The sequence below is a fragment of the Pleurodeles waltl genome, chromosome 10 (genome assembly GCF_031143425.1).
Source record: "Pleurodeles waltl isolate 20211129_DDA chromosome 10, aPleWal1.hap1.20221129, whole genome shotgun sequence".
NCBI lineage: Eukaryota > Metazoa > Chordata > Amphibia > Caudata > Salamandridae > Pleurodeles > Pleurodeles waltl.
This window is the reverse complement of record NC_090449.1, coordinates 628,261,282-628,288,500: the sequence shown is the minus strand read 5'-3', so window position 1 is coordinate 628,288,500 and position 27,219 is coordinate 628,261,282. Positions and strand designations below refer to the sequence as shown.

Sequence of the window (27,219 nt, the reverse complement as noted above, 5' to 3'; positions counted from 1 at the left end):
TATAGGCCTATCTATAAAGGCCTGGAACCTAGCTGGCCTCACTAGGAAATTGGACGATATAGATTGGTGCACGTATATAAAGACTCAAGACGTGTGTCTTTTTCAAGAAACTTGGGTCGAGGATAGAACTAACATAGACGGGTTTCTTTCTTTTAATATTCCTGCCCAGCCATCAGAAAAAGCGACAGGTCGTGCAAAAGGGGGGCTTTTAATTCTTTTAAATTCAAAATTGCAATGTGATTACAAGGTTTTAAAATGTGATTGTGCTGATTTGATGGGCTTGCAAATTTCCTTTCAATAGAGTTTTAATGAAATATTTATTAATGTCTCTGCACGATCCGTTCCCCGAGGATCAGAGTCTCAGACTTTAACCTTGCTGTCTGATTTTCTAGATACCTTACAAACCAAATTCTATCTAATCGTAGCTGGGGATGTAAATTGTACCTTTGAACCTTTTGTGCTGCTTAGTGGCCTAACTGTGGAGGAAGACGAACTATGGGGGATTGCACAATTGAATGGCGACCTCCCTTGTCCACGTTCTCGAGTTGCTGTCCAGTTGGCCTCTCTATGTTTAAAGTTCGGCCTTAGGGCCTGTAACGGTCGTACACCCTCTGATCTAAACCTTGCACCTTCATTCAAACGAGGTTCAATGACAAGCGTTATTGATTATTTCCTAGTGGATGTGCGACTATGGCCCTTGTTGAGAGACATGAGGTTGGACTCTAGATGCGAGAGTGATCACTACCCCCTGTTACTCTCCCTTTCTGGGAACGTATTTGGAAGAACCTCGAACACACAACTTACAATGGTCCCCTCTCCTATCTTGAATAACACATATACGAAGGTTGGGTGGCCAAAAGTGATGTTGAACCCCTATCTGTTACGTGAGATTTATCAAACGTTCATAGATAATTTGAAGTTTATGAAGACCATGATTCTACGGTTATTCCAATTCTTTGCATACATGACACCATGACTGTAAAATTGCAAAGCATTTTTTATAAAAAGACTGGGGCAAGATCGCGATGTTGGGTCCCGGCTAACAACAGATGGTTTGATGATTCATGTTCAAGGGCCAAGTCTGGGCTAAAAAAAGCTATTATGAATGGGACCCTGGGGGAAATCCAACAAGCCAGACTTATTTACAAGAAGACTACCTTACGATCAAAGAAATCCTGGGAAGATTCTATTTGGCAGGAGTTGTTGGATGCCACGAAATCCAATAAAAATACATTGTTTTGGGAACCGTTGACCAAACGTGAGAAAGGGGGCAGGATCAGTTTAAGGAACCCCATCCAACCTGAATGCTGGGTGGAACATTTCTCTCGCCTCTACGACAAAACCGTTATTCCTGGGGCCCCTGATATTAACGATGTGGGACTAGATCCCCTCTCCTCGTTAGATGCAAACCTTGCCGGCGCCCCCCTAGTTGGGAGCCTATATGACTCTGAGGACCACATTTGTTTTTCTCTAAAAGAAACTGCTGATGCAATTCACTCTTTAAAACCTGGTAAAGCCCCAGGACCAGATAAAATTCCAGGTGATCTTTATAGATCAGAGCCAGCTATATGGACCTGGTATATCAACTTACTCTCAAACAAAATTACAGAAGGAGGACAGATTCCCTCTATGTTGAAGGGTGCCGAAATTATTTCCATCTACAAAAAGGGTAATGTAAATCTCCCAATAAACTACAGACTAATTAGTCTCATAGATAATCTGCAAAAAATCTTTGCTAAACAACTTTTAGGTAGACTATCGAGTTGGGTCATGGAACATCAGATTCTCTCTCCTCTCCAGGCGGGGTTCCGACCTAGAATAAGTACGGTGGACCAGGCTTTTAGGTTGGCCGTGTTATACTGGAAATATGTAGTCCTGGCAAAGCAACCCCTATATGTCGTCTTTGTTGATTTGCAATCGGATTTCAATCTGGTCCCAAGAGAGAAGATGTGGGATGTGCTATACAGAATAGGGACTCCAGTTAGCATAATTCACTTATTGGAACGAATGCATGAAGATACATACGCGCAAGTGAGATGGGGCAACAAAGGTGAGCTGACCGATAATTTTCCCATAAACAGGGGTGTCCGCCAGGATTGTGTGCTAGCACCGCTTCTGTTTCACTTTTTATTAATGAGGTGGTGCAGGTATTAATGGCATGCCAGAATGATGCTCCCACTTTAGATGCCCAGAAAATCCATATTCTTCTCTTTGCAGATGAATCACTACTCATCTCAAAGACTCCTATGGGCCTACAAATTCTTGTGGATAGATTTAATCTATTTTGTCGGAACTATGGTCTGGAGTTGAATTTTAAGAAAACGAGAATGATGGTATTTCGCTCTGGTTCCCGGTAGAAATGCACTATTAGCTTAGATGGTAATTTCTTGGACTAGGTTAGTTCCATCGATTATTTGGGTGTGAGGCTCACGGACACATAACACTGGGAAGAACAGGTTAGCAAAAGTGCTGGGCTCCTGCAACATAGTGCAGCATCCATACTGCTCTTCTATAGGAGCACGACGGCCAAAGCTGTATCTACAGCAATCAAGATCTATGTGGCCAAGGCACAGGGAGCTGCTGTCTATGGTGCGGAGATATGGGGTTTTTCCGACAGCAACAGGATAACTATCAGTGAAAACAGCTTTGCGAGGGCTTTATGCTCGTGCCCTCCCAGCACCCCATTGATCCCATTGTTTTTAGACTTGGGACTAAAACGGATAGCTGACTCAATTATTTTACGACCTCTGTTATATTGGGTGAGGCTATGGACTGGTCTGGAATTGGTCGTATATAAGATCTCACTTCTAGAACGGTTAAAATGTTCAAATTCTATTTCTATTCCATGAGTTAAACACAGATCTAGCTGGTTCTGTACATTGGGCTTATGAGACTTCTGGCAGAATCCCCACAAACTTGAGAAATCCCATGCAAATGTATTGAAGGGTTTCTATTGGTCCTATGTACAGAACGACTATATTAGCCGTAAATCTTATGGCCGTCTAACTAATCTTTTTATTGACTTCAAGTGGTACCCACATTTTGAACTATATTTAGATATAATACCTGACTTACTAGGCAAAGGACTATATGCCAGATTTCGTTTTGGGACATTGCCATTGAAGACCTTGACGAGTAGATGGGGACCAAATGCCACATCTGATACTTGCCCCGCGTGTGGTATTACCCCAGAAACAGTAGAACATTTTATGTTTTTCTATCCCGCATATTCATCCCCCAGGTCTAAGTGGATCCGCAAAATTTGCCGGGAAATGAAGATAACGAAATGTGTTTTAGTCTAGAGGCTTTTAAAAAGCCATAGCTCCAATGTTTTAATTTATGCGGTTAGCAAGTTTTTAGTGGCAGCGTGGTGCATATGCAATTTTTATGTAAACAATGATTTTTAACGGGTTTTATAGATTGGGCAATTGGGGCTTTTTATCGTTAGATATTTGCTTAGGATGGAACTGTATTATCTTATTTATGATGATATCTATTTTTGTATTGCTTTGATGGTCTGTTGATCGAATAAAGCTTGTTGTTGATGATGAGTTGTAGGTTCTATTTTTCTTGTTGTTGGTTGGCGCTAAAGAACTTTCTCAGATGTCATGTGACTAAGCCCTTCAGAGTGCATGTTCTGACATTCCTTGCTATGACCCGTCAGTTCTGCATCATAATGTCAGCAGCAAAAACAGACTTCTCAGATGTCTGCATGAAAATGTTGATTCCAATAATGGCAGCAGGCACTTAATAGCAATCTACCAAACTATATATAGGTCGAAAATATGGATCACCTTGCAAAAATCAAATCCACGTGGTATAGGACTGCATTAGTTTAAATTCTGACTCCATTCCTACCATATGTGGGACACGTTTTCAACACTGGGATTGACAAATTCTTTTTAATGGCAAAATTGTTTCAGGTTAGTAATACATGAATTTTACAATTATTGCCGTAAAATGTTTTTGGGTGTCATTTATACTTATTATTTTATTTTCAGGGTGAAAGGATTGCAAGCATGTTATACCAAGAAGATCTACACAGTTGGCAATAGTTATTCTGAAATCCTTCTCACAACAAAACCTATTTGGATGCTAGTTCTTGTACCTTGTTTACCACGCACCCTCTTTATAATAGGATGGATGTTCACTTCACTTTTTAGAATCTGCCTTTACTACACTAATGCAGAAATAGGAGTAGTCACAAGGCACATTATTTATAACAAAGGTTCCATTTTGCAGACAGCAGTTTGGACTGAAACTGCATGGTAATATGAGAGTTTAGACCCCAACTGAGCATTCTCTTACATGCTAAATGTGGGAGATTAGTATTATTCATTTAGCATGTTGTTGAAAAGTAAATTTGTCCTTATTGCAAGTAACCTTTACTAATGAATATTTTTGTTTGTTAATAAAATATACATGTTTAGTTATACCAGCATTGAAGGACCAGCACATTGTAGATAGTCCAGGAAGAAGACATCAGTGGTGTCGTCACTGTAAAGTAGTAGTTCTTGGTGGCGGTGTAAGGAAATCCCTCGGAGATCTACCTCTTATCAAACAGGTATGAAAATGTAAACCTATTCCTATATCCTTTATCAAAGTCAGGAAATTACTCAAGTCTTCTGTTTCTTTTCTTTAAAATATAAATATGTTCTAGTGAATGTGTATGCCCTCAAAAGCCAAACCTGTCTGTCTGTGCCCTTATGGTATTTGTTTCATAATTTCAGTTCCTGTTTGAAATCAGTCATTTTTTCAGAATAAGCTTATAAATTAATGAAAATTATATTTTAATTATCCACATAAGACTTACTTTTGTCCATTCTGTTATTTGAGAAAAGTTAATTAAAAATGTTTTTAACCTATGTTGTTAATTTAAACATTTTGCTCTTAGTTGAAAATAAAGTTTTTTGTTATTGGAAGTTTAATGGGTTGCAGTTTTTTCATTTTTAAGCGTTTGTTTGTTTTTGTGTTTTCGATCATGTGTGGTGCAGTCAGTTGTCTGATTTACAAACGTTTAACTCTTCTGTTTTTTTGCTGAGGTTACGGCGTGTTTTACTGTCTTTAGTTTGATTAAAGTTTAGATTTATGTAAAACGTTTACATTCCCACTAGGTATCCATCAAGGTAGCCTTTCAACCTCTATAATTTTTTAATTAGACGTGGATAGTAAAGAATATGCTAATACAGCTCTGTTGGGTGATTTGTAGAACCATCGTTCACTTTTCATATTCCACTGCTTGGGGCAGCTGGTCCTTAAATATGGAAGGAATTAAGGAGTAATCCCACACTCCTAAATTCCTTCCATATTTAAGATGCAGCTGCCTCAAGCAGTGGAATAAGAAAAGTGAGTGATCGTTGCCATATAAACCAAGTTGTTAAACGTTTTGTTACTGGTATGGCTATGTCATGTGCATCACAAACACACACCTGCTGCTGCAGGATGCAGCACGCAACTCACATTTGAAAATAAAATGCAAGTGAGGAATGGGTTTAGTAGTTGTAATTAATGATGAGCTCAGTGGGTTCCATTTAAATCTGCGAAGCAGGTTTTGCTTAATGCCACCTTTCAGCTCATGCAATACAGGGATTTAGCTTGCAGCTATTGAACCCAACAAACTATTGGTAAGTTTAATCTTGAGCTTAAAGCTAACTGTTCATAATTTGTATGTGGCAATAACAACTTCCTGTAGATGGTATGGAAATGCCTGGTTATTGTTGATTAATGAAAATAGATCACATTGTTGTCAATGGTAAGCACAAATATATGACCAGATACCAGGCTAGTGAATCTGGCTCAATTTCTCAAACTACAGAAGGCACAGTTAATGTTTTTTTATTTACTATCCTGCTAGCTAACATGTTGAACAGCAGTTTATGGAATGAGAACAGGACATCCCTCTGTAACTGTCTAATGTGCCATGTTATGAACGGGGGATGTACCAGACCGTTAGCTCATCTGAAACAGAGACCTGTAGATAAAGGGAAAGTATAAGGACATGTGTGCTGTGTAAATATAGTGCAGATGATGATAAATGAGAATATAGACAAAATGAAGAAATTTGCTATATATTGCATCTGATAGAGACTTATAGCTGCAGATTCCTTACCTTAGTATGCTCCACAGACATTAGACTGGATCCGGAAACTTTTGAGGAGCACTACCCCTGCACATCGTTAGGTGGCACTGTTGGGCTCTGTGTGGTGTCCGCAACTTTTTCCGTGCCAGAAACAACTCGCTGTGTGCCTATATACGAACCACTCCAGCATGCTGATGTCAGTTCTTTTCTTTCCATGCCAGTAAGAGAAGATCGAGAAGAGCTATCCCTCAGTCATTTTGTGACTGGCCTTTTCAGCCTTTTAGCATATATTTTTTCAAGACTTTGTCTGCTGGTGTGAGGATGTCCACCAAAAGTCAGGTTTCAAATCGTGCGCCCCCTGTCACCACCAGGTGTCAGTGGCACTTGGTTTGCCTTTGGTGTCTGGAGCGAGATCACAATGTCAAGATGTGCGAGGATTACTGCGACATGCAACCAAAGATGCTGAGGAAGCAGCCCCTGAAGCTCCTCGTTGCCCAAAAACTGTGTGTGATCATCATCACGTTCTAAATTGTCTGCAAAATCCTGTAAGTCCCACAAGAAGAAGTTGAAGAGGTCTTGGACTTCGCTGCACAAGTCTTCGGACACGATTTGGGCCCGTCAGTACTCAAGGCCTAGCTCTGTGGTGACGTCTGCACCTTCCTGAGTTTCCAGGAACTAGAGCGACCCCCGCCGAGCCAAAGGAATTTTAGAAGGCCATAATCCTCATCTTTGGATGACCCATCCCCTCTGGAGTGCCCTTGGACCCCACAGGTTTCAAAGGGGACCCTCCTGGTTTTCTGTCGGACGGCCTGCCCTCAGCACCAGTTGGGCACCTGCGATCCAGTGACAGATCTGGGGCACTGCTGAGCGAGCTCGATCTTCATCCGCGCCCGCTCCAGTGCTGATGCCACCAACACCCATCAGTGGTGCCGCCACTATCATCATTTCCAACTCCGACATGGAGCTGGACAGGTGTCGTGTGCCACCGGTTCCAGTAGTGACCGGGGGCAGACCCGGATTGGGTGATAAGTGGAGGGGTCTGAGGACCCTTAAGGTTAACAACCCTTTGAAGAACCGGAGGACCTTGTATGAAGATCTGGCGGATGCCAGAGGGCTGGACACCTCACCAACCACTGGCCTGTTGTCTCCCTCTACTGTGGCTACAGAAAAGGGTGCCTTGTTCACTTTGGTGGTGAGGAGGGCAGCTGAAGCCTTGGACCTTCAATTGTCAACAGTGGCAGTCAAGACAAATTTATTAATGGAGATCAGAGCCACTTCACCCTTTCTATGAAAACCTAACCAACAGCCTGCTTTGGGCCTGGACCAAGTCCTGCACAGGGATCCTGTGCACAGGACAAATGTCCACCATCGCCCTGCTCTAGGGACCCCCAGTTACCTCACCTAGCACCCATCCTCTGAGAGTTGGTGGGCCAAGCTTCCACCTCCAAAGTCAACCTCTGCATATTCCCTACCACTTCATTGGATAGGGAATCCAACAGGCTGGATACCTTCAGGAACCGGATGTCTCTTCTGCCAGCCTAACACCCTGTGCCCCTTTTACCTATTCTTCCATACAATCTGTAAAAAATAAACCTATAAACTTCGCACTTGTATAGCGCACTACTCACCCATTAGGGTCTCAAGGCACTGTACGCATACTGCTGTGGAACCCCTCCTGGCTTTTCCCTGTGAGGCGCCCTCTCCTGGACAGCCCCAGGGTGAAGCCAGGCATCCAAGCGCTGTGAGGGCCGTTGTGGAGATTAAGCAAGCTATTGCCCAGAGTTACAGATTGGGACCCATTAATTTGATTAGGCACTGAGGCGAGAATTAGCTGGTCCAAGGGAATTGAGCCCAAGACCCGCCAAGGCAGGAATTGAACCCTGGTCCTGGGCCAGATCTCTGCATCAGTGTCTGCTGCTCTAACCATTGTGCCACACTTCTCCACTGGGACTCAGTTGTGCAGGTGCTGTCTATGGTCTAAGAGAAAGCCCGACCCATACTCACTCAAGCAATCGCTGATGGGAAAGATGCAACCAGGATCACTATGTGATGTGGACAGGACTCAACTGACTCACTCGGTAGAGAGATTTCCTCATCTGTGGTCCTTAGGCTCCATGCCTGGTTGAGAACCACTGGCTTTTCAGGGGATGTTCCAGCCTCGCTCATTGACATGCACTTCTTTGGCTTCAGTTTGTTTTGAGAGAAGGTGGACTCGGCCCTGGAGCACTGTAAAGACAGCAGGGCTACATACAGGTTCTCTGCCCCCTTGCTATCCCAGTCTACCTTCAACCCTTTCGTGGCCATGGAAGGGATTGTCAACCAGCTCCTTACCCTACCAGCAACCACTGCCAGCCGGTTGCCCAATTTTTGTGGCCAAGCCAGCTGTTCCCAAAGTCCACAAGACCGGTACCAGAGGTCAGGCCAGTCCAATCACCACCTGACCTCTCCCCACACCCTGCAGTTGCACCCTTCAAGTCTCTTTAGTTTGTCTTCCGAACCATCAGGGGCATCTAGTGAGAGGGGCAGGCTCCACCATCACATGCACCACTGGTGTCAATAACATCCGACCGTTGGGTTTTACAGATCATCCTTATTCTTTCCTTTTTGTGACCACCCATGCCACCCACTTATGATAGGCTGACAGAGGACCCCCCCCCCATCACATTAATCTGTCAGGAAGTGCTGGTACTCTTGGCCAGGGGAGCTTTAGAGAGAATGCTGGCATCAGGAGTAGGTTGTGCTTGGTATCCCCCACTTTCTGGTGCCAAAGAAGGATGTAAGCCTCCACCTTATATTAGACCTGCACCTTCTCAATCTATTCCTTAAGACGGGGAAATTCAAAATGCTCACACTCACTCAAGTTCTCTCTGCCCTGGACCCAGGATTCTCAATGGTAGTGTAGGATTTGCTTGATACATATTTACACCCCGTTCTGTCTACTCACAGGCTTTACATGTGCTTCTTGGTGGGTCACAATCACTTTCAGTTTGCCATGCTCTTCTCTGGTCTTTTCAGCGCCTCTCAAGTGTTCACTAAAGTGATGGGGGTGATTGCAGCTCATCTGCGGAGATCAGTAGTACCAGTCTTCCCCCAACTCGAGGATGTCTGTTGAAGGCAGGCTTGCTCCAGGCTGTCATCTCCCACCTCCAGACCACGGCGGACCTCCTGCACTGGACTAGGTTCACTATCAACATGCCAAAGTCACACAGACTTCCTCTCAGATGCTCCCTTTCATCAGAGCTGTTCTGCAAACTGCAATTTTGGGCTGATCCTCCCGAACGGTGAGTCCAGGATCTTAAGGCTATGATACCGATGTATCTGATGAAGACTCTAGTTGCAGACTCCGTACCTTAGAATCAGGAGATGTTTCTCGAGTAGTACCCCTATGCGCCACCAGGTGGCATCGGTCAGCTCGGTATCTGGCGTTGTGAATGCCAGACAGATGTTGGGGGTCCTATTTGGGTGCCACCCCGGCACTCTGACATCAGTTCCTTCTTTCTGCTCCAGACAGCACTGTTCGGAAGAAGATCTACTTAGTCACTTTTTGACTGGTCTTTTCTGACTCTTTGTCGAAGATTTTTGAGTGTGTACATTCCTGGCTCTTCAAGGATGTCTTCCCGTAAGACCAGGTTCAAGCCCTGCAGATCCTGTCATTGGGTGATGTCTGTGACAGATCTGCACCTCGTGACATTGTGGTGTCTGGAGCGCGACCACAACCCAAAGCCGTGCTCCGAGTGACGGGCCATGAATCCAAAGCCTTTGAGGGAGCGATCCCTAAAGCTTATTGTGGCCCGGCACTCTGCTCCACGTCGCTGTCTGCTGAGCGGAAGGACCCAAGAATGGTCGCGGACCCCCTCCTTCAGCTTCGTCCCACTACAAGTCCTCAGGAGGGTTGGGTAAGTCGAGGCATAAAAAGTAGAAGAAGAACAAGTGTTCTTCGACTTCACCTCGTCCGTCGATCGATAAGATGAGGGAAAGGGAGCATCGCCGCTCTAGTCCTCCATGCTCGGAGTCTGCTTCTGGGTTGGCTTCACGGCTCCCTGAGTTTCCGGGAGCTGGAACAACCCCTGCCCAATGCGGGTTCTGAAGTCGATGCTGCCCCTGCCACTGGGCGGTATCGACCCCATCCCAATTGCCGACACATAGCCATATTGGCTACACACAGCTCTGACTTTAGCCTTGCCCGTGTCAAATCCTGAACCTTATTCTCATGGGTACAAGGGGGAGCACACTTCCTCTCATCCCTGCACATTTTACCCCATTTGATCCTGTTAAATGCAGCATGCTTACTTCAAAGTTGCTGTAGTTTTTTTTAACAAAGTTGGTAGCGATAGTGCTGGTATCTCTAAACATGTGTTTCTGGATTTAGTCCATCATCAGTAAACAGCATAAGTAGCAGGGAAGTCATCTGGGGTTGCTGAAATGCTGCCCAAGTCTTTACAGGTCTTTTGTACCACTCCACAGGCACACAGGTGCATCCCAGGTGAGCTCATTGGCTCACTGGCATCTCCATCTGGAGATGGTGCAAGGTCTCTTTCAGCAATGCCTTTGTTAGATCTGTTTACCTCCGCAGAAGGCACGCAATATCAGCAGTTTTGCACATTGAAGTTTCCATGGCGGCACTCGCTCAGCAACACTTTTCATGTCAAGTGGGGGTCAGGCCTCCGATATGCCTTTCCGCCCATTCCACTTCTGCACAGAATTCTGAAGAAGATCGAGAACGACTGGGCTCAAGTAATCCTTGGGGCTCCAGACTGGGTACAAAGAGTCTGGTATCCTGAGCTGTTGAGCATGGCCATCGATCCTCTGATCAGACTGCCCTTTCCCGAGGATCTTCTGTTGCAGCAGCAAGGGAGGGTTCCGCACCCGAGCCTGTCCAGTCTCCGCCTTCTTGCGTGGATATTGCCTAGTGACAGTTCATAGCTATTGACCTTTCACCCGCAATCTGTAACGTTATCTTGGCAGCCAGGTGTCCCGCCACTAAAATGGTATACCTCTGCCGGCGGAACACATTTGTGGCATGGTGCACAGACATGTAAGTTGACCCCCCTCTCAGCTCCTCATTCCAAGGTCCTCTTCTCTACTTTCGTTGGCCCTGCAGGGCTCTGTTTTGGGCACCCTCAAAGGTTATTTGTCTGCTATCTCTGCATTTCTGAGATTAGCTGACCAACCCGCTTTGTTTAAGTCTCCTATTGTTAGTAGGTTCCTTAAGGGTCTTACCCATATGTTTCCTCCATCCCCATTGATCATGCCCCAATGGGATTTGAATTTGGTTCTGACATTCCTAACATGTGCTCCTTCTGAGCCTCTCCACCATTGTCCTCTCAGGCATCTGGCATTAAAAACATTATCAAAAACTGTGGCCAGTACTTCTGCCCACAGGGTGAGTGAGCGGCAGTCATTATCATTTAAGCCGTCCTACCTTTCCATCTATCCTGACAAACTGGTGCTTGGCTCTAGGGCTTTATTTTTGCCAAATTCATCGGGACCAATCCATCACCTTGCCTACATTTTACTCACCGCCACATCCTTTTAAGGAAGAAGGTAGACTCCAACGCCTGGACCCAAAAATAGCATTGGTGTTCTACCTTGATCGTACCAAAGAGTTCTGGGTGGATGATGAACTCTTTATTGGTTATATGGGTGCTAAGAAAGGTTAGGCAGGGGAGAAGAAAACCATCTCCAGATGGGTCATTCTCTGCATTAAAATGTGCTACAGGTTAGCTAAAAAGCAAACCCCGGAGGGTTTTGCGCGCTTATTCCACCGGAGTGATAGCTGCAACCACTGTGTTAGCACACTAAGTTTCAGTCCTGGCATCTGTCAGGCAGCAACATGGGCATCACTGCAAACATTCACCTAACACTACTGCCTGGACAGTCTGGTCAGAAAAGTTGCTTTGCCCGTTCTGTCCTGCTGGACTTCCTTGTATGATCTTGGTTTGCAGACTCAACTCCTGAGCTGGTATTGCTTTGGTATCTGTTCTAAGGTACGGAATCTGAACTAGAAGTCTCTTTCAGATGAACAGGTTACTTACCTCCGGTAACACATTATCTAGTAGAGACAGATTTTAGTTGCAGATTTCTTACCGACCCACCCATTTTCCGTGCTCTGCGAACTGATTTCTACGGACAGTGACTTCCATTTCCAGTCCCTAGTTTTGATGCACCGGTGGTCAGTTTTCTTCATGGCACTGCGGTTCTAGCATGGAAAGTTTTGAAAAGAAACTGACGTCAGTGTGGTGGGATGGTGCCTATATAGGACATGCAACATCATGCCCGGCCCGTACGATGTCAACAATGGGCACAGAGCTAACCGATGACACGCAGGGGTTCTGCTCAAGAACAATCTCCGGATCCAGACGGACTCCTGGGGGAAATTCTATGGTAAGGAATCTGCAACTAGAATGTCTCTACCAGATAAGGCATTACCAAAGTTAGGTAACTTGTTCTTTAGCCTCTATCCTGAGTTTCGATGACACTGACTCTGAGGCTGTTGGGCCTCACGGCATCCTGCATCCTGCTCATGCCTGCTGGCATATGTCTGCTCTACAGTGGGAACTGAAATTCCAGAAGGCGCATCAGTGGAAGCTTTCCGACATGATCCAGATCTCGTAGGGAACTGCAAAAGCTCTGCAGTGGAGGTTACCGGACCACCACTAGGTCCGCAGCAGACCCCTCTCCCTTCCCCAACCAGATCTTACAGTGGTGACAGATGCACCACTCCTGGGATATGTGTCAGCTTTCTGGGAGAGGAGATCAGAGGCTTCTGTTCTCTGGTGGAATCCGTCCTCCACATCAATCTATTGGAGCTCTGGGGAATCTGACTGGCCTTTCTACCCTCCATCAAGGGAAGGCTACGGTAGGTGTTCACATACAACACCACTGCCATGTGGTACTGGAACAAACAGGGTAGGGTAGGTTGTGGACCCTTTGTCAAGAGGCCCTGTGCCTCTGGACAAGGCTGGAACATGAGGGCATATCCCTGGTGGTGCAACACATGGCGGGCTCTCTGAACGCCAGAACGGATGAACACAACCAAAGATCCCTAGCTAATAATAAATGACATCTCCATCTTGAGGTGGTTCAAGGTCTCTTTCAGCATTGGAGAGAGCCTTGGTTAGATGTCTTCACCACCGCCAAGAACGCGCAATGACAGTAATTTGGTGTGCTGGACCCGCTGGGGCAAGTTTGAGGCATGGTGTGCAGAAAAGCAAGTTGACCCTCTCTCTGCTACCCTTTCTGAGGTCCTTCTGTTTATTCTTTCCCTTGCCCAGCAGGGCTCTGTTTTGGGCACCTTATGGGGCTACCTTCCTGCCATCGCACCCTTCCTGCGATTGGTGGATCAGCCATCCCTCTTCAAATCCCTTTTTGTAAATAGGTTTTTGAAAGGTTTCTACTTAGGTTTACACCTTCATCCTTTATCATGCCTCAGTCGGCCCTCAATTTCGTATTTGTTTCTGATGTGCACTCCCTTTGAGCCACTGCATAACTGTCCTCTCAGACTCCTTACCATCATGGCAGCCTTCCTAGTGGCAGTAACATCTGCCCAGATGGTCATTGAGCTCCAAGCTTTTTCATCCAGGCCTCCGTACCTTGACTGCCTGAAAGATTTCCGGGTGGACAACCAACTCTTCATGGGGTATGTCGGAGCCAAGACAAGGAAGGCTGTGCAGAAGCGGACCATCTCCCAATGGATTGTGCTCTACATTACAATATGCTACGCACTGGCTAAGAGGCAACTCCCTGAGGGTTTGAGTGCTCATTCCACACATGACCACTGTTAGCATGCAGAGTTCTGGTCTTGGACATCTGCCAGGCAGCAGCTTAGGCATCTCTGCACGTTTACCAAGCACTGTTATTTGGACAGTCAGGTCCGTAGGGATAGGCACTTTGCACGATCGGTCCTGCAGAGGACTTTTTAGTGTGAAATTGTTTCACAGTCCACGGGGAGGTACTGCTTGGGTATCTATTCTACGCTAAGGAATCTGCAACTAGAACTCTCTATCAGATGAACAAGTTATTTACCTTTGGTAACACCTTATGTGGTAGAGACAATATCTAGTTGCAGATTCCTTACCGACTCAGCCATCCTCCCTGCTCTGCAAAAAGATTTCTAGTGTCAAGGCTGTTCACATTTTTAGTACCTTAGTTTTCTACACCAGTGGTCAGTGTTCTTTGTGGCTCTGCACTCCTGGGGTGGAAAGTTGCAAAAAGAAACTGATATCTGCATAGCGGCACTTATGTAGATACTGCACACATCATTTTCAGCGCTGACAACAACGCACATGGAGCCAAAAATTTCTGGATCCAGTCAGACGCCTGGGGATAATTTTAGGGTAAGGCATTACTGAAGATTAGTAATGTGTTCATATATGCACCTTCCAGGATATGTATACCTTATGCTCTGTACTTTCCTCCATGCAGTTCAAAAGTAAAGTGAAAAAAGGAGTAGATCTTTTAGAGCCAAAATAGGTCCGGCCAGCCCAATTCCACATCATTCTCTTGCTTTCTAAACCAATAAACCTCCCACTGTTCTAATAGTCATGGAACACTTTTCAATTACTAAAATGATATTATAGCTTGAAAATGTTCATATTAAGTAAAAATATGTCTAATTGAATTTGATCCGTAGGAGCACAATGAGAGTCTTGGTTTGGCGGAGAATGATATTGTCTTCTGCAGTAACAACTGTTTCCTTCTCCATTCATCGCAAATAAAGCATTTCGAGAGCAAGGTAACCATTATTTTTTTAACAACAATATGCTGAATCAATAACCTTTACATTAGATATTTAATGAACACTAACTTTAAGTACATATGAAACACCACTCTCTTTCCGCAGTCGCCTAATTTACTGTTTCATTTTTACAGTTATAAGCTTTATCTTACCTAGCTTAAAGAAAGTGAATTCTAAATGTTGCTCCTCATCGCTGTAAAGTCAAATGCCTCTTGATTCTCCTGCCAGGCATGATGTAGGACATAGTGACCTCTTTCAGTGCATCACAGTAGTTGTGCATCCCCTGTCCTTTTTTCACATTCTGGCTGTGCACTCCTAGATACAGTTCCCAGATAGCCCACTCTGTCTCCAAAGGGATGAACCTTATGTGGAACACCTAGCTAAAGGCTCATGTTCTGTCACCTGTTTGCAAGAGGGCCTTCACCACAATCTGTATAAAATAGACCTCAACCTACCATTGCCTCAAAGACATTTCTTGTTCGGATATTAAGACCTTTCAACCAAAACCCCATAAAATGATTGGGTAAAATTAAATAAATTAAAATGAACAAAAATGCATATCGGGTTATGATTTGAATGATGGTATGGGTTACAGATAGCATTAGAGGTAGGATAAGGAATCATTAAAAATCTAAATATTTGAAATAATTGAATTATATTTAATGCTATCAAATTAATGTAATACATTGACATAAAATATAAATAAGCATTCAAAAATGATTAGTGAGAGTGATAGGAATAGCATTAGGTTTAGCATAGTGGCTCCATACTGCACCTAAATTATGTTAAAATAATTTGGATTGTGTAATGTTACAGTTAAACACCACCAGTGTTTCAGCATTGTCTTTCAATTAACATTAGGATTGTGATAAGGGCCCGTTAGGGGAAAATAAGTAATTCATTTGAATGTTTTTAGATAGATAACTATAGTTGATTTGTACTGTATATTGAAGTCAAAGTTGTCATAATCCCAAAATGTTAGGTAGATGTATTTATTTTACTCGATATTAATAAAAAATTTCTGTATTTGTCATAAATGACGAGATATTTATAACAATAAAAAAGTGGAATGGTAAGGGTTAAATGAAGGCTAGAAATAGCTTGAGGAGGCAGCGGAGTAAAGAAATGTGCTGTACCAGGAGGAGAGGAAATGTATGGATGGGTAATAATACACATCTCCGTAGGCTGGCAATCCTAAATACAGACTGAGTTTTCATGAAAAGATTGCATCAGTATTAGAGCGCAGGCACCCCACTTTATGTTGTTTTGCTTTCAGTTGGGTGAGATGTATTTTGATAAACCTGGCTAGAGAGGACATTCTGAACAGTGTAGTCCGAACAGTATCCTTGCCTGCACAAGTGAAATTACTTTTTTTTTTTAGTAGTCTGTATTGATATTGAGTGAACAGTACCCTGCACTGCACCAGTGGAATTATATTTTTTTTAGTAGTTGATATTGAGGTCATTTACCATATTTGTTAAACGTTTTCAGCTGGAGAACCGAAAATCTTGTCTGTGCCATCCACGTTTGACTATAGAAACAATAAAGGAACAGTGATTGAGTAGTTTAAGAGGATGGCATTGAAGGTATCACAGGAATTTGTTACTTGATGCATAGGGCAAAGATGGATTTTCATCAGTTTCCCAGAAACTTAGTTGACCATGAGGCGTTCCAAGGGATTTTTGCAGAAACATCGAACATATTGTTTAGTGCAAGACATTGTTGATCCATAGCCTTCTATCCTAATTTTCTTTAATTGGTGTTCAGGATGCAGTTTGTAGTCCAGTTTGTAGCACTTTATACCCATTATTGTATTCCTTGGACATATCTTCCCTTACTATGTACTTATATATCTATTTATTTATTATTCTAGTCCTGCTGTACTAGAGAAAAAAATAAAATAAAAAATAATAAAATCTATGAATAAAATTCAAATTATGAAATCCCACTCTGACTCATCCCAAATCTATTCTACTACTTTAATCTCCTAAATAACCCTGCTGAAGCTCTTCCCTCCTCTTCCACATCTAACTCACCCAAACCTCAGTTTACTACCATGATCACCCAAACCACCCTACTAAATTCTCCCTAATTTATCTCACCTTTAACTCACCCAAAACCCCTCCTGCTATTATGATCTCCTTAACCCTTTCCAAAGACTCTTCCCTCTTCTGTCCCCCCTTTACTCATCCCAACCCTAAATCCTATTACTATAAACTCCCAATTAACACTTCTGGATTCATCCCTCCTCCACCTCTCCATTATTCCATCCAATACAACTAACAAACTCACATATCCGCGGCTCAAATTAACTCATAATAATACTAAAACTGTACTCATATTTCCCTATACTAATCCAGCACTAATTCCAGAGTAGCGTGCTACTCGCGAAAAGCGCTTCAACGCCTTGTCAGGGGTAGTAAGTACTATATAAATACTATTACAATACAATACAGTACACATATGGAGCAGCCAAACGGTGATGCTTTTCACAGTGATTATAGCAAGGATCTGCTCTTGCATCTTGACCTCTTAACGTTGTGCTTGGGGGCACACTTTACTGTACTATCGACATGTTTGGCTACATTGCCAAACGTTATCAATGGTAGGAGCTTGTAATAAATTGTTTTAAAGTTACCTCATATGGGTAGTAGATTTTTCTATTTCTTTGACCTTTACTTAACACTTACGTCTTTTTTGTCTATTCCTTTAGATAGTGAACAGTGCTATTGTTTAGAGTTGGTCTGCGATTTGGTAATAGCTGTATAGTTTTGACTCTTTAAGATACAACTACAACTTTGCACTCTAGCACTGACTTGTCTGATAGTTTGGTTTGCTTTCTTCTTTCAAGCCCAGGTAAAAATAAAACAAAATACATTTCTTTTTGTTATTCCGCACCATTCTCAGTGTTCCTTCATTTTATCACAGCAAGGTATACTGTGGAAGATCAGTGGTAACTCATGTTGATAACTATCTAATTTCAAAGCTGTATATTTTCTTGCCCATTAAGTGTACAAATCTAGGTATCAGATAACTATCCTGAGTTTGTATCAGTTGTAAGCAAAGGTCTAATGCTTTTGAATGCTGCAAGGAGTGGTGTATGTAATTGTACTTTAATACTAATTTGAATTCCTATTTACTGTTTACAGGAAATATTTTCTTCATTAAAGCAGTCTATCTTACAAGAAACCTCTCCCAAAGCCGCATTTCATCAGTATAGCAACAACATATCTACTTTGGATGTACATTGTCTGCCTCAGCTGCACGAAAAGGTTCCTCCATCCTCCTCCCCACCCATTAACTTTCCACCTGCTGGGTTTGAAACAACCAAAGTTGAAGCTAAACCTGATAAACTAAAGGTAACCGTAAAGCTGAAGCCGAAGATGAAAGCAGTTCATAGTGGATTTGAGGATTTGCGACCACCAAGCAAAAAATGGAAAGGAATGAAGTGGAAGAAATGGAACATTCAGATTGTAATTCCCAAAGGAATATTTAAAACACAGTGTGAAGGCGAACTAGATGAATTTATTAATAAACTTGGCACATCCCTGAAACCTGACCCCCTCCCGAGAGACTATCGGAAGTGTTGCTTCTGTCATACAGAAGGCGATGGACATACAAACGGACCGGCAAGACTTCTTAACCTTGACCTTGATGTCTGGGTCCATTTGAACTGTGCTCTTTGGTCTACTGAGGTCTATGAGACACAAGCTGGTGCCTTAATAAATGTAGAACTGGCATTGCGCAGAGGAATGCAAATGAAATGTGTACTCTGTCACAAAATGGGTGCCACTAGTGGCTGTCACAGGTTACGGTGTACCAACATTTATCACTTTACCTGTGCCAATAAAGCACAATGCATGTTCTTTAAAGATAAAACTATGCTTTGCCCCATGCACAAGCCAAAGGGAGCTCATGAGCAAGAACTTAATTATTTTGCAGTCTTTCGGCGAGTTTATGTTCAGCGAGATGAAGTGCGGCAGATTGCAAGTATAGTACAACGTGGAGAACGGGACCATACTTTCCGTGTTGGAAGTTTAATCTTCCACACCATTGGCCAGCTAATGCCTCAACAGATGCATGCTTTCCACTCCTCAACAGCCCTCTTTCCAGTTGGTTACGAAGCTAGTCGGCTATACTGGAGCATGCGCTATGCAAACAGGCGCTGTCGGTACTTGTGTTGCATTGAGGAGAAGGATGGCCTTCCTTGGTTTGTCATCAGAGTTGTTGAGCACGGCCATGAAGATCTGGTCCTTAGCGATGCAACACCAAAAGGTAAGAAAAACATTTGAAGTCTACACGATAAGCTCAAATAAAAATGACTAACTTTTAAAGTTTCTTTGGAGATAACATTTTACAATTTAAATGCAGATCTTGTCATTATCACATTGTGATAGCTTCATGCCATATTTTTTTAGTTCATTGTCTTAAAGTACTCTAGTGTCAAATTGATGGAGACGTTATCAATAGGTAAGTGTTAATTTTGTGGAAGCTTGATGTTAAGCTTCTCAGTGACATGCATTGAAACTGCAGTCACCAGGTATTGATAATGGTGACTAACCATGATTTGCTTGTTAGTTGGCAAAAAGTAGATCACTTTTGTCCCCTTACTTTGGACAAGCTGAAATAGTGGATAAGATATATCAAGTGGCTGTGACCTTGTTGCACATTTTTGTGGCTGTGAAAATCCATCTTCATAAATACAGTGAAATTATCTATTGTATCAATTTTTACTTTTTTTCTCATTAGAACTGAAATTCTGTTTTCATACTTTTATTTATTTAAATTTTTCTTTTGTTTGCTCCACTATTTATTCAGCATTGTGATACCATAGGTAGCTGTTGAAGGTTAGCATTAAATGGCAAACCTCTATTGTTGATGCAGTTGACATCTGAATAAGCCTCAAAAGAATCATGCTTCACTTGAAAACGTTGTGAGCTGTTAGGAACACATCAAAGGAAAGAAATCAGTTGAATGTTCTAGTATTTCAACCCATATTTGGTCTTAGTTGTATCTTACAAGATCTCTTAAGTAGTCCACAAGGAACAGTATTCTTTTTATATAGTGTAGTATTTGTAAGTTAATTTTGGATATGAACTATTAACCAATACATATGCCCCCCTATTTCTTTGTTTCCCTCTGTGAAATGTGTGAATGATTTCCATTAGAAACATGCTGAGTAGGTATCTTGCAGTTAATAACTGTTCAGTCTGCAGTATAGGCCAGTCTCAGATCAGTGTAAAATATTTTAAAACGTTTTTCAATTAAATTTGTTCAACCTATAATAGATTGCTACAAATTTGTAAACCTTCCTTTTGTGATAATGTGATAACACTAGACAATATTTTTGTCCTTTTACGTGATGACCCTAATGAAGGCAATTTGTTAAGTTACACTGCCTTGGAAAGCACAGCTTTCCTTCTTTCAGAGATATGCATTTCCCTTCTTTTTACATGTATCTAAGGAACATTATGGAAAAATAACATGTACCTTCCCTGGAGTCTGGGAGGTTCTTGGAGGGAAACTCTACCGGCGTTTTTATTCTTAAATAGGCTGAAGTCGCCACTGTCACTGATACTGTATGCCTCTTTACATTTTTGAGTCTTGGAGAAATCTAAAACAGCTTGAAAGGGCTCTATACTGAAAATGTCTCTTCCAGTAATGTGGTGTTCAAAAAAGCCACTGCACTGAGATAATATTAAAGAAAAGGCACCATGAGGTGAAAATGTTATCTTGGTCCAGTAATTTTCAGCTTTCACTGAGTTGTTGCTTGTGCAAATTCACATTCTACTGACTGTGCCCATTTAAGTTACACCTATTTTAGTACCAAATGCTTCTCACCGCCTTCCCATTTACTTTTTACCACCAGGTAAGCAAAGGAGTCTAGTCGTATTTAGTGTTGTGTGAGTGCCTGCTCTTTTTAAGTACTTTCTGTAATAATTTTGCCTTGATGGGCTTTCAAAATCCTGTTAGATGGGCTTCTAGCTGCAGCTAGAGTACTGATAGTCTCTAGCTGCTGGCATTCAGAAAGAAATAGATGTTTAATTTAAACTGGTGTTCATGCAAGTCCAGTGCTGAATTGCCAATATCGGACACATATTTGCTTCTGAATAATTTGCATGCGTTTATTTTCTTTATATGTATGCACGTAAAAGAAACATTTAGAATAAGGCCTTTTAAATAAGGAATTCTCCTTTGGGTTATAAGTAACTTTGTATGCCTTGTTGTATCCTGTGAATTAAATGACTAGGTGTTTGGGATAAAGTCCTGGAACCTGTTGCACGCTGTAGAAAGGACACTGAAATCCTACGGTTGTTTCCAATGTACTTGAAAGGGGAAGACCTGTTTGGTTTAACAGTCTCTGCTGTTGCGAGAATAGCTGAATCTGTAAGTACTGACGTTTATACTTTTTGTACTAAGCTTGATCGCAAAAGGATTTATTTGTACATATTTTGGTGGGGACAGAAACATGTCACTCAGACATTTGCATAGTACATGATTAATATGTCCAGCATCAGTCATGACTGTTAATACAGATGATTATAATGTTGTTTCAGAGAATTGTATAATCCGCTTTCAAACATCTGAATGGCCTCAGATTTTTAGTTACTGAAAGGACTTTTTTGTTTTTATAGATCTAAGTGACACACTTAGATATCACCTAATAACTTGATGGTAGAATTTTGAGATGACAATCAGAAGACTTGTCTTGCAGAAGGCTACTTTCATGTGAGAAAGCAGCTTTCCTCTGTGGAAAGCCCCAAGCTTGTCTGACATGGTGAATTTGTCACAAAATTGCAAAACTGTTAAGGACAATAGCCATTCATTAAAGCAAGTTACTCATGTTTTCTTTGTGGAATACCAGGCCCATGCTGCTTTAAAAATAAAGTTTGGCTCCTTGTCATGCTTAACTTATTAGCCACACTAGACAGCTGTGCCAGAACTAACAGCCTTGCCTGCTCTTTATCTGTAAATCATTGGCAATAGCTTCCAAGGTCAGGTAGCTTGGACTGCAAAGACAAAGCTACTTTACCTCAATTTTGAATGCCAAAGATTCTCCCCGCCCCCTACCTACTCCCTCCTCCCAATTTGCTTTCTCTCATTTCACAAAAATTGAGGATAGAGCATAGTATGAGTATAATAGGTTTTTGGAGAGAAGAACGTTTAATGACAAATTGTAGAATAGACACTGTAGCATCTTGACTAATTGTCACAGTAATATCTTTAGGCAACTAAACTTCATTATGTTATATTTAACCAGACAGTGTTGTATTTTATGTGCATTACAAAACATTTACATATGTAGAAACAAAACAAAAACACAGTAACCAGATGTGTGGCACTAAAAAGTACTAATGGCTCCAAAAATGTATTTTATTTAGTTTTAGTTTCTGAAGTTTGATGATCTTATTGAGTGTATATTTCAGTCAATGGTATTGAGAAGCCAAGCAAAGCTTCAGGGTGGCAATTTTATAGAAAGTTTTTTTGACAGTCACCCAGTCCTGTTTGATTGTATTCCTCTTTCCTACAAATGTTACGAATATATACTTTGCAGCCTGGTTTCTTCCCGCATCTGAGGCTGTTAGTGGAAATTCTAACTCCTAACTTTGTCAGTGTGTTCTGATGTCCATGTTAATACTGACAAATAGGTTAGTGAACATCTGATTGAAATTTGTGAGTGTGTGTAAGTATTAGGGAATGGGTTACAGGTACAGGTTTTCCTTTGCCAGTCAACAATGTCAAGTCGTTCATAACTTAGGAGTGTACTCTTGATACCATTAGAAAATCTGATCTAGTCAAACTGTCCAGTAATAACAAACCCACAAGATTAGATGACCACAACAATCTCTTATTCCTGTGAAGTAAAATCAATCATCAGGTTACAGCGATAATTTTCAATTCTGAGTGCCCATGCATACATTTAGGACATTTGACAAATGTCTCCCTTTAAACAGCAGGAATACACAGTGAACGGCGTACATCTGAACACTAACGAAGTGCAACTTGAAATTTTTGGAAAGGCACTTCTGTGAAAAATCAATAAAACAGAAGTGCAAGGAGCATACCTGACTTTTTGTGAACATACATGTGCATTATTGTTTAATGTTTTCAAACTGATTAACACATAAGTGAATTTCTTAGCTTCCAGGGGTAGAAGCCTGTGAAAACTATACTTTTCGGTATGGCTGCAACCCATTAATGGAGCTTCCTCTTTCCATCAACCCCACGGGCTGCACTCGCTCAGAGCCGAAAACGAGTAGCCATGTCAAGAGGTTCGTGTTAAGGTATTTTCTTTTAATTTCAAATTTATGAAACTCAGGTGTTTTGTTTTGGGTGACTGTTTTTTTGTTCTTGTCTGCTGCTTACAGACCCTGCTGTCTTTCAGTGTGTGTGTGCCATATTAAAGTAGAAATTACCATATTGTACGCACTAGTCTCCTTTATGTGTAGACAAAGATTCTATTCTGTTTACGATGTATTCAGAGACAACTTCAGTTTTTTTTTTCCTCTTTTGTTTTATGTACATATTTCCCAACGTATAGGCCTCACACCTTAAACAGCACCAGCACATCCAAGTCCTTTCAGAGCACAGTAACAGGAGAATTGAATGCGCCTTACAGTAAGCAGTTTGTCCATTCGAAGTCCTCTCAATATCGTAAAATGAAGACTGAGTGGAAGTCTAATGTATACTTGGCTCGCTCTCATATTCAGGTCGGTCTTTGAATGTGTTTTTCACAATTATGAAATTGCTTTGTGTTAAATGTTTTATTTATATTAACATTTTGAAAAATGCTGTCCACATCCACGTGGGAGAAGTGTATTCGGACACTGCTGCACTCATTTTGCAAAATCACTTACATTTGTACTGATTTCAGTTACAAACCTAGTATCTTGATTTGCATAGATACATTAATACAAATTAATAAATTTTAAGTTGTTTAATAAAGCATGTTTTGTGCACACTAATAAATCTTCTCACTCTTACAGTCTTGTACAGAATACTTAGTTATTAGGATGAACTGATTCTTCTCTGGACTAGCCTAGACCTTCTCAAGTTCTCCCCAAATGCTGCATATACTTTTTTGACTGCTGAAGAAGACACTGGCAGTTTTCACTCTTGTCTGAAAGCACTCCAGACTGTTTTGTTAAATATTGGTGTCTTAATCGAGCACATATTTGAAGACTTACACACAGGAATATTGAAGGGTTGTCTCAAAAGACAAACCTTTGAGTTCACTTTTTCATGGTATTCTTCCTAAAAGATACCTTTTATTTTGATACTTTTACATCATAGTCACACATCTGAAGAGGGATATATATTTATAGTACAGTATTTCTATAGTGCAGTGCTAGCTAAACAGCAGTGGAATACTGTACAGGGATAAAGACTAGGATAAAGTCAATAAGTGAAAGGAGAGGCATCTGGTTTCTGGTGATTAATGTATTGTGACTTGGTGGTCTTCAAAGGAGTGTTTTTTAAACTCTTCTCTAAATTTGAGCTGAATTGGGGCGTTTCTGGTGGACACGGCGCTGTAGTTCCATGTCCTAGGTGTATGGTTTGAAAAAACCCTGTTATTCATGTTCACACTTCTTAGTTCGGAGTCTAAAAGTGACCTGGTCGTGGGTCCGATGAAAACCACCGGTGATGGTGGGATTGTCTGCATCAGTAGCAAATCATGATGCCTTTGTAAATGATACTGCTGGATTTGAAGATGGTGTGGGTCGGCAAGGGGAGACAATCAAGTTCCATCAGAATGTGGTTGATGAGATCATATTTCTTCAGGCTCTGTATGAGACTTGCTCTGGCATGTAGAATGCCCTAAGTGACGCTTGTAGGAAATTACCTTCTTTTTGTCATGGCTACCCCCACTTTTTGCCTGCTGTCAGTGTGTTTTGACTGTGTTCACTAGAATCCTGCTTACCAGGACCCCAGTGACTGTGCTCTCTCCCTCTAAATTTGGTTGCTTGGGACTTCACACACCCCACATTTAGCATACTGGTGCCCACATATCAGTCCCTAATATATGGTGCCCAGAGCATTGGGGCACCAGGGGTTTCCCATGGGCTGCAGCATGTATTATGCCACCCATGGGAGGCCATGTAAAGTGTGTGCAGGCCTTCCATTGCAGCCTGCATGCACCCTTTCACTTCTGGTCACTGCTCCAGGTCACTGTAAGTCACCCCTGTGCTAGGCCCTCCTAGCCCGGGGGGCAGGGTGCAGGTCCCTATGTGTGAGGGCACCTCTGCATGAGATGAGGTGCCCCTACAAACTCCAGCTCCATTTTCTTGGACTCGGTAATTGCGGGTAAGCCATTTTACCAGTGTACTGGGCACATCACTACCTGTGTCCAGTCACATAACGGTATCTCAGAACCTGAGCATGTTTGGTATCAAACGTGTTGGAATCATACCCTAATACTGTTGCCAGTATTGGTTTATGATTCCATGCACTAGGGGCTCCCTAGAGGACCCCTAGCTTTGCTCCTACCAGTTTGCAAAGCTTTCCCGGACAGCCCAGGCCGCTGCCATCCTACAGACAGGTTTCTGCCCTCCTGCTGCTTGACCAGCTCAAGCTTAGGAAGGCAGAACAAAGGATTTCCTTTGGGAAAGGGAGGCAACACTCTCTGCCTTTTTGGAAATAGGTGTTCCATGACTTGGGAGGGATAGCCTCCCTAAGCCACTGGTATGATTCGAAGGGCACATTTGGTCCCCTCCTTGCATAAACTGGTTTGCCCCAGTCCAGTGACAGCCCCCCCCCCCCCCCAACCATCTCTGCTCTGGCACAAAACTAAGCAATGGGAAGGGGAGCAATCACTCCCCTGTCCGTCACCACCCCAGGGGTGGTACCCAGAGCTCCTCCTTGATTCTGCCATCTTAAATCCAAGATGAGCAGAGGCCTCTGGGAACATCTGAGTGGCCAGGACAGGCAGGTGGCATCACAGCCCCCTCCTGATAAGTGGTCACCCTGCCTGGGGACCAATCCCCCTTCCTGGGCTATTTAGGGTCTCCCTCTTGGGTGGGGTCCACAGATGTGGGGTGCAAGATTCCAGTAGGACTCCTCTGCATCGTTTACTTCACCTTCTAGCCACTGTAACTGCAGTTGGACCCTCCAGGATCTACAATCTGCAACTGCAGGGACGACTCTGCAACATTATTTCTCTGGCTCCTTCCCGAAACTGCAACATTTCCCCGGCCGTGCATCCTCTGAGGGTGATGAGTTTTCAGTCTGCACAAGCTAGAAGGGAATCTCCCTTGGCGTGAAGGAGTCACTCCCCTGCATCCGCTAGCTCCAACTGCAACAATGACCGGCTGCGTTAATCTCCTCTTCTACAGAGCTGCGTGTATCCTGTATCATGGGTGGTTGTCTTGAGTGGTCCCCTTGGTCCTCTCTAACAGCTGTCCAACTTGGGGGGACTGTAAGACCTTGCCTTTCCACGCAGGACAGTACCCTCATGCACTGCATCTCTTGCAGCTACTGAGGCTTGTTAGCATCTCCTCCAAGGGATCTTCAGGCTCTGTGTAGCTCCAGCCCCCAGCACTCTTCCCTACGACGCAAAGCCCTCTGCGTGCTTCTCCAGCAACGTAGGACTCCTTTCTAGGTGTGCTGCGTGGGCCGCACTGCACCTCCTGTGCTTGATGCCTGTAGGGGCTGCCTCCTCTTCCTGCAACTCTCCTCACTGCTGAGGGTCACCCAGACTCCCCTCGATGCGTTAAGTCCCCGTGGACCTTGCTGGTCCCCGGCAACTTCACATTTCTTCTTCAACGACATTTGCCTTTGCCAAGGCTTGTTGGTGGTTTTTCCACACCATTGACCGACTGCAATCCTTCTTCCGGCATGGAACGCTGACTGCATCACTTAAGGAACTCTTCAGCTGCTCCAGTGCTGCCCTACTGACTTTCTTCATTCACCGTCAACCTGGTCTAGCATCCACAGATGGGTGGGTAGTGGCTCCTGCCACAACCAGACACTCCAACGTGAACTGGACTTGGCCCCCTTCCTTTACAGGTCTTCCTCTACCAGAAGCCACCTTTGGTTTATTGCAGTCTTGTCTGGATCTTGCAAAATCCTCTTCTGAATTCCTTTTGGTGGGATTGGGGAGAACAGGGTACTTGCCTCTTTTCTCCTGGTCGCTGGGGGTGCACTCTGGTACTTACTTTTTGGGGTTCCTTGTTCCTCCAGCTCATTACTGATTCCAGTTCCTTGGGTGGGGGCCTGACTTTCATATTCAACTTTCTCAGTATATGGTTTGGTTTTTCCCTCTCTCCCCATCCCCCCCCCCCCCCCCCCCCCCCAGAAGAGCCTTCAGCACTTACTATTGTTATCACTAATTTTTATTGCCTTTTATGCTAATCACTGACTCCTAATGTGTACATAATAGTGTGTTTACTTACCTCCAGTTGGG

General features: G+C 43.0%; 1 protein-coding gene across 11 annotated transcripts in view; it reads left to right on the top strand.

Annotated features, from left to right (window-relative positions):
- KMT2C (lysine methyltransferase 2C) overlaps positions 1-27,219 on the top strand; it is a 1,516,687-nt gene that overhangs the window by 1,395,930 nt on the left and 93,538 nt on the right. For 9 of the 11 annotated variants that reach the window (XM_069211124.1, XM_069211114.1, XM_069211120.1 and 6 more), the window contains 6 exons: positions 4,431-4,564; positions 14,712-14,813; positions 17,966-19,091; positions 21,067-21,203; positions 22,959-23,101; positions 23,359-23,527. In XM_069211124.1, coding sequence (XP_069067225.1) covers positions 4,431-4,564; positions 14,712-14,813; positions 17,966-19,091; positions 21,067-21,203; positions 22,959-23,101; positions 23,359-23,527 — 1,811 coding nt within the window. The remainder of the gene's footprint in view (positions 1-4,430; positions 4,565-14,711; positions 14,814-17,965; positions 19,092-21,066; positions 21,204-22,958; positions 23,102-23,358; positions 23,528-27,219) is intronic. The other 2 variants (XM_069211118.1, XM_069211115.1) reach the window with 1 other exon arrangement.